This window comes from Tyto alba, unplaced genomic scaffold (assembly GCF_018691265.1).
Source record: "Tyto alba isolate M040663 unplaced genomic scaffold, T.alba_DEE_v4.0 Super-Scaffold_6, whole genome shotgun sequence".
Classification (NCBI taxonomy): domain Eukaryota; kingdom Metazoa; phylum Chordata; class Aves; order Strigiformes; family Tytonidae; genus Tyto; species Tyto alba.
This window is the reverse complement of record NW_024881327.1, coordinates 29,131,232-29,147,655: the sequence shown is the minus strand read 5'-3', so window position 1 is coordinate 29,147,655 and position 16,424 is coordinate 29,131,232. Positions and strand designations below refer to the sequence as shown.

The 16,424-nt window shown below is 35.1% G+C and overlaps 1 protein-coding gene across 5 annotated transcripts in view; it reads right to left on the bottom strand.

Moving 5' to 3' along the window:
• ATP8A1 (ATPase phospholipid transporting 8A1) overlaps positions 1-16,424 on the bottom strand; it is a 122,445-nt gene that overhangs the window by 95,065 nt on the left and 10,956 nt on the right. For 2 of the 5 annotated variants that reach the window (XM_032999089.2, XM_032999088.2), the window contains exons 3-7: positions 16,229-16,328; positions 13,578-13,676; positions 9,312-9,357; positions 5,209-5,249; positions 4,227-4,300 (exon numbers count right to left, since the gene is read on the bottom strand). In XM_032999089.2, the coding sequence (XP_032854980.1) occupies positions 4,227-4,300; positions 5,209-5,249; positions 9,312-9,357; positions 13,578-13,676; positions 16,229-16,328 (360 nt within the window). Of the gene's footprint in view, positions 1-1,623; positions 1,698-4,226; positions 4,301-5,208; positions 5,250-9,311; positions 9,358-13,577; positions 13,677-16,228; positions 16,329-16,424 lie in introns of those variants that run through there. The other 3 variants (XM_032999087.2, XM_032999090.2, XM_032999091.2) reach the window with 2 other exon arrangements.

The following is a 16,424-nucleotide window of genomic DNA, read 5'->3' as shown; positions in this document are numbered from 1 at the left end:
CAAATGTAGTGCATTTGTACTGCCTACTACTGTAAGCAGAAGTAGTTTAGCCAGGAAGGTTTCCTCTTAAAGGGTTCTCTTATGAAAAAAGTCTGTATTACAAATAATATAATACCATTTTTGAAATATATATGTCCTCTTTATGCAATTTAAAAAGCTTTATTATAAATTAAAAGTTCTACATTTATGCAGAACATTACTACTTGAATAGTTCATCTATTTGATATATTCTTATAAAAGGCTTACTGCATTTAATTTTTTCAATATAATTTTTTCATGTGCAACATAGCAGTATTTTGTAAAATACTTCCAGGTTTTAAAATATATTACAACTATTACAGAAGCGTTAACTAGGAAGACAGAGATACAGAAGGACAAAACTACTTTTCTGCAAGTAGATAGCAAGCAAAACCAGGTCTAACCAGTCAGAATTTAGGAATTACTGCACTCAGCTCCCATTTTCTGGGCATGAGGACAGAACAGCTACTACTTATATCTACAACAGAAAGAAGTTTTCATCCTGTAAAGGACTAGAGGAGTCATGAAAATCCCTTACAACTTAAAATAAAAAGTTTACTCTCTACACCATTTTAAAGCTTCTTATATTCTCCTTCTTTCTAGCATGAAATTCAAGCGTCAAATGTTTTTTTCAGATTTGCTTTCTAAATACAACAGTGGCTACTGATTAGGAACTTAACTTTATCCTGAAAGCATTTTAAAACTATAAAGAATATTCTAACATTTAAATTAGCATTAAAATGTGGTAAATTCTTATAATAAATTCCTTTCAGGCTAGCTTTTCTTTCTTGGCAAACTTTTCTAAAAATGTAATTAACTTCTCTTTAGATTGTTTGGATGGAATCACCTGTATAGAACGTTATTACAATTCTAGCATTTTTATTAGTTAATAGTAAAAAACAAACAATATTTTCATGAAGCACTTTTAAAACAGACTAAGGCAGCAAAGACATTTCAAGTGAGACACATGCTTAATTGTAATTATTGTAGCAGATAGCAGTGACCTCCAAAGTAAGTAAGTTACGGTTAGATCAAGGCAGGCCCATTGATTTGTTAGGGAAAACCAAAGTGCAGTAACAGTGCAGACAATAGCATAAAGCTGATGTGTCTAAAAAACATGCATTTTGTCACAATACACAAGAACAGCGCTGCTTTTGCCATCGCATGCAGCAGAGCTTGTGCAACATCCATGTTTGTGCAGAGGGTCCTCTACCAGTTCTACCAACATTAAACTATATTCTTTGCTGAAAATAGTGGGTTGGTATAAACATGTATATTATTCTTAATTGGCTCTAAGGACTCAAACATGTATTTATCCTGGTGTTTTACTGTGTGTTTATTCAATGACAACTGGAAAAATTTCATGGGGATAGTGTAAAAACAAAGAGGACTGAAATAAGTTTTCACTTCTTGGAGTGTTATCGTGCATTTACACTTTAATGATCTGTACTTTTATCAACCGAACCCTTTCTAATGCTATAAATGTCTGGGTTTTGGTGAAGAAAGGTGAACAGCAAAACCAAGATTATCAGTGCGTCAGTGTTCTTCATATTTGGTATACGAGGACCCACGTACACATATCCTGTGCAACTAGTTTATTCTAACCTTGAAGACAGACTGATGAGATCAGCTGGGAGATGTTCCCCATTGGTCACTTTCACTACTTCCCCTACTGCCACCTACACATCCCAGTTTGAAAATGGTTAGAACAGAAAAATAAGTGACAGGGAAAAAACAAAACAAAACAAAAATAAAAAAACAAACAAATGGACAAAGACAAAGAGACAGAGTTTGAAATTATTATACAAACAATACATGTTAATTAAAATGTCTGATGACAATTTTTTCAAAATCTATTTTAATCAGGTCAGGAAGAAAATAGCTAGAATATTTAATTTTTTACTCAAGTGGATTGTTTTACTGTAAGGCACCAATTTTAAGCTGCAGGACACATTGATATGATACAATAAAAAGCTGTTATGCTTATTTCTCAACTGACAAAGTTTCAAGCCACTCCATACACTAACTAAAAAAATAAGAGCCACAACAAAAGATCTTCCAGCAACTTTTCAGAAAAGTCAGGTAACAAGAACCTTTCTATATAGACATGCTGAAAAAGGATTTTGTGTTTTGTTTCAGCTTTATAAAACTGTAAGAGATTATAGTTTCCTAAAATAATGAAGATCCTCTTTTATTCTGCAGAAACTGCTATTGCTAGTAAAAAGAACCAAATACTACTAGTTTGAATTAAAATCAGGCTCACATTGCTATTGAAACCTAAAATGCAACTGGGCATCAATAAACACCTGGAAAGCAAAAATTGATGAGATTGCCTTCCTGGACAATGTATGGCCATGTGGAGATGAGAGGTGGAGATGGAGATCACATGCCAGTGTGCAGGCAGAATTAGAGGTACAGGGTTCTCTCCTGGAAGAAGGGCTGTAACAGGACCCTGGTAACATAACTAAGAAGAAAGTTTCAGCTGGAAAAAAATGCCTGAACTGGGTCCAGAAAAGCAATCACGATTCAGAGTCCCCTTTGCAAAGTAGATCCTAGAAGAAAACCTGACAGGAAAATTCAAGGTGAGTAATGGTCATCGTTAGGACTGTGTTCTGACAAGGGCCGTAAAGTGAGGTTAAGCAAAGGGCTAACAGTCCTGACAAGTCCAGTAGTAGCTAGCTATTATTTCAATTTATCAACGTGTGATGTAGGATTCCTTCAGGGGGCAGAAGGCTCGGAAAAAAGACTTTGCAGGCAATTGGTGTTTTTCTGTGTATAAACTCCAACTGGAGAGCACTGTGACACAAATGTCCTCTAAATCCAAAAGGGCAAACCAGTAAAGACACCTAGGCAAAGACTCAAATTTAGGAGCTTAGAAGACTATAAAGCAGCTGCTCCAAGAGGATGTAATCTGTTTCACTTACAAAACACGAGGGTTAGCATGACAGAAGCTATTATCAGGCCAATAGAACAAGTGTTCTTACTGCATGGTGTATTGCCTATGAAGATTTTGGTAGAGAAGCACCAATTAAATTTATAAATAGTTCTTGAAGAGCAGAAGTAAAAGATTTATAGAGGATACTCAATACAAAAACATCTGAAGTTATGACAAACAGTACTGAAGACAGACTGGGGAAAATTTACAATATTATCTGACACTTTACACTTGATAATAATTTAATAGAAGTGTTTTAGAAACAGCTACACTTAATTTTGAGATATAATGGAAGATGAAATAAGTGATGTACTTGTCTACAACACAGTCTGTGACAGAAATGCTTAAGATCCTAACCCTATTAATTGTATGTATGAGTGGATTCATTAACTTCAGGGGGATCACAGAGGGTTTATACCTAATGCGTAATCATACACACTATAATAATAATGCCTCCTCTTGTGCCAAAAAAAAAATATGGACATTGCATTTTAAACATACAGTAATAAATCAAAATACAATTGATCATATTTAAATAATATTTTTTCTTTAATTCTTAGAACATGTTTATTGACCTGATGAAATAGATGTTGAAAAATGTGCATCTTCCACATAATATGTGGATTTCTTAAATAAAACTGTCCAAGGAAATGATGATAAACAACCTCTGATTGTCCACGTAAAAAGAGTCACGGCATTACATGATATAAATTAAGTATTGCTTTCAGTGCTGAAATTATTCATATTATATATGTATTAGGGAATAAAGTGAATGCTCAGCTCAAAGACAGTGCTAATTTTATGGCTCACATCTCATGTTCACTTTTTTTTCCCCCGATTCAGCTTTTAAACTAGTAACTGTATCCATTAAAAAACATTTCTGTTCCTTGTAATGTATCACTTTTCATTTATTTATAGAATTAAAATTTTTAGGTACATATCAAAAAGCCAACCTGGTTAAATATGGCTGTTGAGGTCCAATTTTTCAACAGACAATCAGCCTTTTTTTTAGTATATCCACCAACAAAATAACATACTAAGTTCTTCTTAGGGGTGAATTTAACACCAGTGTAATTTTAAAACTGCAATTGTCACATTTTAAAGAAACACTGCCTGAAATGGTAAATGCCCAAATGAACAAAAGACTACACTTCAGAACAGCAGCATTTTTGTTTATTCCTTATTTCCTTGGAGCAATCACAAATAAATAAATAAATAAATGCAGGGTAGAGAAACCAGCCTCTACACTATGAGCATCAGTGGGCATCTCTACCTTGATGAGAGCAGTACAGTGTCAGCAGGTATATACTCTTTGCCTTTTATTATAACTATATCTCCAACATCTACCTGAAAGAAAACTGGGAATTGGTTAATGGTCTCAAACAAAATATGTCATCCCTTTGTTTTAAGCACAATAAATATTTACCTGCTGAATTTGCTAGAAAGACTGTTAGAAACTCACACATTTAGAGAAGCCTAAAGGTATTAGATACTTGAAGGTCACTGGAATTCTTTGGAAATCTATTCTTTATTAGGCCTAATCCTGACATTCTCCGTGCAGTTTTTTACTTTTGTTAGTTATTGTAAAATATTTTATTGAAAGACTGAAGTTGAGTTAAAGGAGAAATTAATCTCCCCTAAAACCACAGTTCTGCTGTATCACACTACGTACCCTATCCTTGCTTTTCCAAAGGTATAAAATAACTTCATCTGAACTTTGCCTCCAAATTACTGTGGGTCTAATTTTGTTCAAGCTTTTTAGTATGGAAACCAATAAAACTAAGGGACTAGATAGACAGCATAACATTTAGTCTTTGAAAGTTATCTTTAACAATCCCTTTCTAACTATTGTGCAACAGTCTTTAAAGTTCTCATGTTTTAATCCAAAGAAGTTCAGCAAATACACTAAGTACCTAGTTTCCAGAAAGAAGTTTCTGCCCTGGAATACGAAATACTACTACGGAACTGTATAATTTTGCCATATGCAAATACTCCCAAGTCAATTGTATCATTCAAGTGATTTTTCATTGAACTTAAAGCCCACCATTTATTGGGTGTTTTGCCTGACTTATGACATCAAAACTGACTTGACAATACATTCTAAGAGACAAGTATTAACAAGCAAAAAATAAAATGCAAAAGGTTACACATTTCCCATCATACCAGTTAATTCTTATCAATTACAATTATTTGGAAAAATAAAACAAATATTAAGTCTGCTTTATGCTCCAAAAGTCACCAACATAAACACACACCTTTTCCCAGTGGACAATCTCCCATGCACCATTTCGTAGTACTGAAGAAAAGAAAAGAAGAAGAATTTTCCAATTGTGCAATCTAACTGCAGTATACAGGTATGTGTTAGATTCCTTATGAAAAGCCATACTGTCACAGTTCATTTACACAATATTTTACAGCATGCCTTGTTTCTATAAATTCAGGTCAAGCATTTCAATTATACAGCACATATTCTGTGTAACAGTTTTTGTACCATAATACCTTATTACAAAGTCAATCAGAACATTTTACATGGTTGCAGAACCAAATAAGTATCATATAGATTGTATGACAATGTGGTGTTTTCTAAAATAAATTAGTAAATGGAATAAAAAGTTCTGAAGTCAAAAAGTTATAAAATTATGGAGAGCGGGAGGAAAGAAAATAAATTCAAGATCTTTTTCTCAGTTCAAATATTGATGAGGTTCATACAAAACATTCATAAAAAGTCACCAGCAGACTGCTTAGGATTCAGCTGTTCTTACTGTTACTGGCATGTCAGAGAACTTTAGGATCATTGCAGTCATTTCCTCCATAAATACACTGGAAATCCCCCAAATGAACCAATGCCATTTAAGCGTAAGATTTTATATAGTTTTTCCCTGGCAGTAGCAAATAATACAGCAAGCATGCTCCACTACTCTAGCTTTAAGTATTGCTACTATGATACAAACCCCATGCTTCAGTTGCCAGTTAATTGCCAAGATTGTGTTTTCAGGGAATAAAGGTGACTTTTTTTTTTTATTGGCATCAGTTACAAACCTATTGAAGGTTGATGTGCAACAAGAAAATTAAATTAAAAGAAAACGTATCACCATGGATCAGCACTCAAATAACTCCACGAGATTGTTCTCTTTCACTGTGTTTCCCAGCTTTCAAACTGTCAGGATGCTTATTTAAGTATCTGATCAGAATCCAATTCTTACGCAAGCATGTGTTGATTTCAAAAAAGTGGATCAAAACCTGGGAATGCATATGGCCTTTTCATCTAAGCCTTCCTTGAGGTTCTGTCCAAACTGAACCCTCCTCTTGTATATATCTCAGTGATTTCTGTGAGTTATCTAACCTGATTAATGAATCTTTTAAGAAGAGAAATTTTCTTATCCTTCTTTCCCCAAGTTAACGCTGATATGCTCAGGGCAATAGTATATGGAGCAGCCTCCCTTTCATACAGTAAGCAAAGTATTTTAAGAACTGTCTCACCAATCAGTTGATCTTTACACAAGATCTACTTTGACAAACCATTTCCCTTCACTTGGAAAACTACAAAACCAGAGTGGGGACTGGTTGTAATACTGTCCTAAGGAACCAAAACCATTTGATAATTGTGCCACTACCTACCTGCTTCCATCCCCTTGTATCAGCAGTACTGTTTGTGGGGCCATGGTATCAACCAGATGAGAGAACTGATGAGGATTGAAGAATACACCTTGCAGAAATCCAGATGACTGAATTTCATAAATAACTATAGTAGGATAACTGACAGTGGCATTCTGCAGGTCTGAATTTAAATAAGCTGCCAGAGGTGGCCAGGGGTTTCTTAAGAAGTGCTGGCTGCAGAAGCACTCGCATTGCTGAAATACATCCTGAGGCCGTTTCGCATGAAGCCAAGCTGACCCAACGTAGCATTGTCACTGCAAAGGGAAAGTCCTGTCCTGCCCTCACCCCATGCAAAGGTGCATGCCCTCACTGCTTAATGTGTGCTGCCTCTGGTGTTTGCTGGACCCTTTCATGAGCCAGTATAACACACTAAATGGAAGGAAACTATCAGATTTGCTTTCTGGATTTGTTTCTTGCTGGTTTAGCTGGTTAAAATCAGCTCAAAAATGGATGAGTCAAGACTCATGAAAACATGCTGAGACACCTGAAATCTCAAGGGTACTCTAACCCTAGCTTGATCCAATACAGTTTTAAGCACAATTAACATACACTGACATTCAATTAAATCTATTTTCTGATGAGAACAAAAAGAAGAGGTGTTGCTATGCACTTTTCATATAATGGTTAGAGAACTTGTGCCATAAAGTCTTCTGCAGCCTTGTTTTCACATCTGTATCATCCATTTTTCAGCTGTCTCTAACAACTGTCTTTCAAAAGCATGATCCATCTGCCCTACAGACTACTTCACCACACTACAGAAATGCATGTTTCTTCACGTCAGAGTGTCTGACCGTGTCCTGCTGTAATATGTATGCAGCCTGAGGTAACAAACACCATCACTAATGCAGCTTAATAAATTAAAATACTCTGCAAAATGTTTTTTTTTATAGTAATGGAAGTTTAGAAGGTTAATGACTGAAGGTTAACAGAAATACAGATGGTCTTTAAGGAACAGACAGATGAAGGGAAGCTTACATACAGAATCTATACATGCACATGTCAGTTAATTAACAATTGCATATGTTTAAAAGACAACAAAAAGTGGAGATGGATATATAATGTACTATGCACATTGCTACTTTTCAGGGTTACAGAACTGCTGAATACATGAAAACAAAGTAAGAGAGTACCATACAGATTAACTTTTTAATTACTGCTTTGACAATACATTTAAATATGGCTTTGACAATATCCTAGGATCCATGTTGTACTTAGGTGAATCCTGCACTAGTTTAAACAACTTCCTTCTCAGTGCTAGCAATATTTTTTGTATCCTCATTATACTTCCAGCCTCCAAGATGCTCTTTTGCATGCATGGAACATTCAGGAATTTTATGAACAGTCACCAAAGAGCCTAATGAGAGATAAACAAGGAGAAGAAGCAGGAAAGACAGTAAAACAAGTCTTTTATTAATTTAAAATTTTGTACATTCTGGATAAAAAAAAAATATAATTGAAAAGACACTTCAAGATTCACTGCCACCTAAATCTGTTGGTTGCAATTGCAAAAGCTATAAATGCTTGATGAAAGAATTTTGGATGTCTACATTAAGCTTTCCTTTGTGTTTTATGTACAGATAAGAAGTAATCTGTTTCTCCAGGCCTGTTCTTTGGAGATTTCTATTCTCAGTGCTTTCAGTTAGTAGATTTGTCTTCCTGTCCTAATCTCTCCATGTGCCCTATTGAGCAACATGCTCAGTAGTTTTGTAAGTTATCTTCCCCCACAAATTTTGCAGTAAACTTTAAGATTTATGTACAATTTAGGTAGGCTTTAAAATTTATGTTTTTAAATTAGAAAAAATTCCAGTGGTTAGCAATGATAAACAGTTTTGATTATCTTTAGTCAATGACTACATCCCTCCCTAAAAAAAATAAGGCTATCTTTGTTATCCATTTAAATAAGATTCCATGCAAGATTTTCCTCTTTACGATATTTTTCATATTTTCTGCAATCAAATTCACATGACAGTCATTCCTACTACTGTTTATAAAACCAGGATCAGCTCTGGATAGAGAGGCCTACCTCAGAACATGTAACATGAAAAGCTAAAGAGCATCAAAGCAGGAACTTACACTTGGACTTCCTACCTGAAAAGCATGTTCAGGGCATATTAGCTACCATCTCCCTCACTTTCTGAGCTATAATAATCCTCAGATTTAATAACACTTCTTTTTTTCATTAAAGTCTTTTAAAAAAATAACAATCACATTCCAAAGTTTTGGGTTGGGTACACTGGCTAAATAGCTCATAATCTCTAATCAAACCATTAAATTTATTTTCTATTAAAAACAAAACAAAATGTAAAGAACTCCATTCATCTTTATCCAGTTTTGAAGCAGCATCAAAAGTTGCATTTTATGACTTTCCTTGAATTCTAGTTTTCCAAAATCAAATTACTCAAGATCTGCTGGTTAAATAAAATTATGATTTGTGTATATAGAAATGCATAAACTTTTCATGACAATCTAGGTCCACTAAATATAGTGGTGATTATGATTTTTTAACATCTACAGCATCACCTGCGTTAAGACTGCAAATTGTTATTTCAACTGTTTAGATTTCAAATTTGGAAGTAATCTGCATAAGCCATTTCCCACTCAATTACCTGTCAGCAGTTCAGATTAATTACTACCATTTGCAAAAAAATAAAAAAACAACCTCCCCCAACCCCCAATTAATAGGTTTTAAAAAATTTCCTACCTTGAGTTTGTTTCTTGTTCACTGCATTATCAGCTTTATGCCTTTTCTAAATTAAAAATGCACAGTGGTTAAAGACTCCTGTTGAAACAATAACACTTTCACATTTGATATAAAAACCACACGTATTACCCCTTCCAACTCATCAATTCAATAAATCAACTTAAACATTTTAAAACAGAACTATGGATTACTTGCATAGTTATGATCATCAGGAAAGTCACAACTGGTTCCAGGCTAATTGTGTTGTACTAAAATGTCCTCTTGTGTGGGCAATCACTATCTAAACTAGTTCCTTATATAAGGAGCAGTCCATTTGTGTACCATAACTTTGTCCTTTACTGAAACTGAGAGAAAAGATCATGGAACCATTTGTCACATGAGTGTCTCATACAGATCTGAAGTCAAGCCACGACTGTATAAATGTATGACTTCACTTCCATATAAGTGCCTGCAGACTTCAGCAACAGTAAAAAACAAGACAGAAACATACAAACAAAAATCCACAACCCCCCCCACCCAAAAGAGGCCATGAGGTCTCTCAGTTAGCTCTGAGAAAACTTTTGATGAAACTACTAACCATCAGCATTTTCAAGGTATAATCAAACTCATCTTAGCTACAGAAAGCTCAGGAGACTACTAGTTTAAACAAAGTGTTTAAGAGTAATGAACTTAGTTCTTCCTGAGCAGGAACATGATTTGGAAAATTAATTTAAATGTAATTAACTGGTATAGGTTAAGCTTTTTGAATTGAGCTACAGAATTCATGCCTTCGAAATACAAATACAGTAAGAAGCAATCTTGCATATTGAAAGAAAAATAAGTCAAGCAATTTAATATTTATTTCTAATAAAATGCTGGTAGGACTCTGAGATAGCAGCTCTTAAACGGCCACCTTATCAACTCTGCAAAGACTAAGTTAAAGTGTTATTTTTTTTTACTAGATTTTCACAGATTATCAGCAGATTTTCCTTTCAAAAAGATGGATTATTTCACAGATAAATAACCTTTGATCAATGAAAAGGCAAAATAACTTGACCAAAGCAGGTGTTTATTTGCCCACAGGGAGAGTCTCTTCCAGCTTGAAAAGTAACAGTTTAACATCAGTTGTTTTCTGAGCTATGCTGGGTGAAAATCACTGGAAGCATCTGATAATCTACCATTGCATGTCACAAATTTTGCTAGCACTTCTGAAGCATATATAGAAAACACATGCTGTTCATGAATAATGTCTTCTGCTAACATCTTCTGCTTCCTGGGTTTTCACTCCAGAAAAGAAAGCATTTGGATCTGGAGCTGAAAGTATTATTTTGATAAGTATATTTATTGATATTGATACATAAGGTTCCCATCCACAAGCCAATTAATCTTGCTTTAATGTTAGATGAAGATAACCACTCCTGGAGATCTTAGATATCTCACTGTGTAAAGAAACTAAGACGTAATGGAAATTAAAGGTTAAGGGTAAACACCCTGAATATTTTACTATTCATCAAGTGGTCAGCTTCCACAGGAAAAAAAATTACAGCTGTCAGTCAGCCAAATATTCCTGCACGATATAACCAGCAGGCAACATTAATTTTCATACCTGTTTGACTACAAAACCAAAGCAAATTGATTTGACTGTAGTCTGTAAGACTCAGATGCGCAAGTGAGAAATTCATAATGCTGCCATCAATTGTGTATACACACAAACACACACACACAGAGCCTTTAAATTAGCAGCTAAATTCTTCCAATCAGCTCTTTCATCTCATTCAGTTTCAACTAAGTACAGCAGGAATTAACTACACACTGAGGCAATGTAAACTTAAGGGAAAGAAAAAATAGTATTTGACTTGACTGTATGTACCTCTGTCGTATTTAACAATGAGAACTTTACTGTTTTAGCTGATATAGGTTTAGTCCTAAACCTGTTCCCTGTCTTCCTACACACACCAAATTGTACACTTCAAGTTGCAAAGAGCAAATGGCAAAACAAATGACATAAAAGGAAAACGAGTAGATGAGATAATTTTAAAAAGGACACTTTGTACAGTCGCAGCAGCCTCAGTTTTATATTTGCCTAGACACTGACAGATGGTTTAAGTCTGTAAGCATTAACAGTAGAATGGTTAAAAATATCTGAACGAACATGAATTGATTTTGTTTATGTAAAGAGAGAGCAACAAAGACACTTAAGGAGAAACTGACTATTGGGCAGCAAATACTAGAAATGCAAAATAGAACAAAAATATTTAGTGGAAACATCATTGCCTCTTGCAGGACCACTCAACTCTGTGGCCCATGAGCTTCATACAACCCAGGGGGACAATATAACCTGCCTATCACCCATTCACAGAGGTAACTGAGGATAAGATTGAGTTGATGGTATCAGCAAGAAAGGCAGCACATGTCCAGCCACCGTCCATTTCAGAGCTTTGCAGCACACTCTTCCTCTTGATCATGTTTCTGAATATACATTATAATTCTGCTCAAACACAGTAAATCTGATGCTCCCAGGAAGCCTACTATTTGTGTGCAGGGAAAGAGTATACTACCTGCAACCCCTTCTAAAAATAAAAAAAATAGCCCACAATATTAAAAAAAAAAAAAAAAAAAAGGGGAACACTACTCTAGTGGACAAGGCACTCTGCTGTGTTATGATGTATCTAACTTCTTGTCCTCCACATAACACATTTGAAGAACTAAACCAGAACAAGTGAGGATGAAGAAATTCTTAGCATCTACAGTCATTTGGTAAATCACCAAGACTAATTCCTTAGAAGCACAAGTCATCAACTAGACGACTCAATTATGTTATGCAAATTAGAGAGGTCCTACCATATGCTTTCAGTGAAGAACAGGCAGGAAAGTACTCAGAAAAGCCCATTGTGTTTTGTATGAAATGAAACAGAGACGGAAATTCCTTTCCCTACCCACAAAATGGAAGTCAGAGCAGACATTTCCAAGTCATGACAATATCCCAGCTTTTTTAAAGTTTTAATTCAATGCAAGAAGGGAACAAAACAACCACTACTAAAAACACTGACTGGAGAGAGCCAAGGAAAGCTTGGTGTAGGTGGGGCACCTGCCTAACAAGGACAAATGTACCATGTCTGTTCCTGGCCATCAGACATCAGCAGATCACACTAAGCACCAAAACATGAAAGACTAACTATAAATTGCACTGGGCTAGAGCACCAAGTAAAAATGAAAAAGGCCTATTCGCATTGCTATCTATTAAACCACGCAAAGTCACATCAATGAAATCAAGGATTTTATGCATGTGACTTTAGGGAGAGATGCATGGACCGGGATTGGGACTTGGATTTGACAACTGGGGAAAATCCGGTTTTACAACCTTAAATATGGCACATTAGTGACCTGTACTCATTCATCTAAAATATACTAAACCAAATAGATTACTATTCTAAACACATTAAAAGTGTCACATTAAAATTCCAGTAGCAAGTTAAAAGACACATTTTAGAAAGGTCCTGGAATTATTTAGTCGTGAAACAAAAATCCAGCCAGTTTCAGATACAGAGGACACGTGAAGATGCTTGAGACTATGCAACCTCCTAGATCCTCAATTCTGAGTTCCTGAGGGCTTATCTATTTTTTTAAAGGCACCTCAAATAAAGATGTAAAAATAAAAATCCTGGGAAGATTTTTTTTTAATCCTACCTTCTTCAAGGACTGGACTAAAGCCAGAAGTTCTCACGATTTTTCTGTAAAATTTTAGTCTAGTATCTCATTCACATATTGAACTTAAATCCAGTTCAAAAGTATAATTAGTGGGAGCAAAGGACAATGTTCCTGCAGGAAGAAAAAAAAAAGTATTTTTCTAACCAAAGAAATATTTAAAGGTTATCTGGCTTTAAAATAGATTCCACCTGAGATAAATTCAGTAGGTTCCAATCTTCTTTCAACAAAGCCCTTGTTTGAGTCAACTGGCAATATTCTGAATTTGACTGGGTTCTGTGGTGTCCTTGGTTCCAGTTCACACTTTAAAAATATGCTTATACTTCATTAGTGAGAAGTGTTTGACTAGAAATCATCTATATAATAAACACAACAGTCACTGTTTTACCACATTATTGTTACTTGCATATACAGTAAACACACTTTCGAATCATAACACTGTATTCTAAAGATTTCATCTTCTGAAGCAAGTAGCATTAGAAGCAAGAATGGTTCAACACAGAATTATTCAACAAAGTTTTTGTAATACAATCTATGAAAAATTCGAATGATATTTACAAGATATTGCTAGTAAATACTTACAATATCCTCTATTATCTCCTTCACTGCAGCTACAGCTAAAATAAATAAGAGCGGGACCAATGTTGTATAACGGCCTGTTGGTGATACATCTGGTATTTGCTATTAAAAAAAAGAAAAAGAAAAAAAATTGTTTGCATTGCTAGTTGAAACATATTTTTAATATAAGAAGCACTAGTTTCTGTGCAAATATAGACAAGACAACTGGATTCACTTTTTCGACATGGTGCCAAATATTTCCAAGAAAGGATTATTGTCTTCAATTCCAAAGAAGCTGTTACAATGAAACAACATTTGCATTTTAAATAGCATAGTATTCAGTGGAGTTACTTTCAGAGTTTTTAGTGTCTGGAGACTATTCATCTTCCTTTTCTGTGTTTCAAATTAAATTAAAATACATATTTGTAAAATACAATTAATTTTTTTCAGTTCAGATTTTTGTTAGAGTGGACACAAGCCCAAGGTATTTTTACTTCCTTACAGCTTTAATCTCCAAGAGATATTTTGTATCATACTAGTTATTAACTGACAAATTTCAAGTAGCTGCTTTCTGCCAGACTATTGTAAGAAACCCATTTCTGCTAAGCAGGTATAGGCACGGATGATGCAAGCAAATGTGTATGTAAAGTAAACGCTGAGAAGATGCAGCTACTTATGTGATATACACAGATGATTATCCATAATTATCTTTCTATTGACTATAATTGTTAATGGCAACATTGATGGGTGAGAGGATTGCTGCCTCAATAGACTTATAAAAGGCAATGCAGCCCATATGACTACAATGAGATCTTTGCAAGATTAGAGAACACTAATAAGTGGTGCCTCAATGTGGTTAGCAGATATGCTCAATATATCACAAAACGTTTTGAAAAACAGCCAATGTTATTTATGAATTATATACTTTTTTTTTGCTACCACCACATTGTGCATCTGAAAGAAAACAGGATGTTATATGCACATATGCTGTATTTCTTGGAGTAAGACCAACATAGATCTATTTTCGAGGTTACTCTAGACCACATTTTTCAAGCAATTACATGGAAACCAGGCAGAAAGTTATTGTTGGGCAAGTGCCTATGTGTTGGCTACAAGGGAAAGGGATCTATCACTTCTCCAGCTATTCCTACCCTTTCTATCCTCCTTACATATACACCCAAACTCCCACATTCCAATTACAAACTATCTTCCAGGCAAAATACTAAATCAAAAGGGGTGCCAGCCTGTACCCTGGTTCCATTACCCCATTTTTCCTATTCCTGCCACTGTGGTCTTGTTGTTAGCCTGATAGGAAATGGTAGGCTTTAAGTCCTCACATTCCACTTCCTCCACCCCAAACACCTACCTGCCAGCCTCTGACTTAGTCATGCCAAGCCTCAAGCAGCTCCTGAAACATCACATTCTGCATCACTAGCTTGACATGCACAGTGGCACCACAAAAAATGCCGCTGGACCACTGAATTAGCCTGAGATGACAGATGGGGTCAAAAGGCTGTTTGTTAAGAAGCTGCAGGTTTGAAGCTAATTAACCTAATTAAATAACAATCTAATTAAACTCTGAACTTCAAATTTTTTACGCCTAGAAAACAGTGTAAGCTATCTGTGAAGATATATCCTAAGAAACTGCTCCAAGTACTTACAGTGGAAACAAAGAAATCTGAGTAAGTACAGAGGAATCAGCTTTCACTTGCTGAAACATCTGAAGTGATGGAGGAAAAAGTAAGCATGGTAGTATATGTGCCATTACTTTAGTCCTAACTCTATGATCTCTAAAACAAAGCAACATTCTAAAACTAGATATTAAGCAGAAAATGTCTTTTTATCAAATATGATTAAGAATATAGAACTAGCCAAAGATAATTATCACTGTACCCACCCTCAGTTCAGTTTTCATTCATCATCAGCTATTGTATTAATAGAATAGTATACAAAAAAAAGCACAATCTGTTTTATCCACTTTAACTACTGCAAAAATAAAATATTCTGACATATCTGCAAAATGTTATGTACTTCTTCAAAACATTCTTAGTAAGCTGAATCAGGGATTGCCCTTTACAAACATACTGAATGTTTGCTACAGTGGTGGTATAGAAAAGACTCTGTGCTTTCTTCCTACCAGCACAGTTAACCAGCTGGGACATGGGAAACAGCTGCTATAGCACTGGACTCCCCTGCTGTTTTTCTTCATCTAGGCTCAGCTTCAATCCTTATCAGCTACACTCCAAGAATAAATAATCACTTCTCAGCTGCAATACTGACACCTCAAAATAGACTAGAGGATTAAAGTTCATAAAGTTCAGGTTTTCCAGCAGTATCCTCCATTAAGAGAAATGCCAGCCATAGGTAGCATTTTTCTACGTATGCCAGATATTTTCAAATTGGATTTTCCTGCCACACCAGTCTTTTACCTCACAGTACTTCAGCTATACTTAACCTGTTTTACAGAAAAACCTCTGTGTGCATTGCATTATCTTCAAGGAGTTAAAAAACCTCACAAACCCAAACATTTATTAAAGGTATGTTTACACAATTCAGCTATTCTGCAAGGCTAAGGAGCTCAGAAAGAACAGCAGACCAACATCAGTATCTCTGCAGAACAATGTCTATGGTATAAATGCAAGTTTCAAATATTAGCATCTTATTGTTGATCTTACCTGAAGTAAAGCAATAAAAAGAAAAAATGCATTAGCAGCTCTTCTGAACTGGGAATAAAGGAACCTTGGCAGGAATGTGATTATGTTGTACTTTGCAGTGCTGAGAGAAAGAGAGAAAACCACACGCTATTATTACAGTATGAAAAGTTCTTCAAACATATTCCTTCCCTCTCAGTTACACAAGCTTTCAAATGAA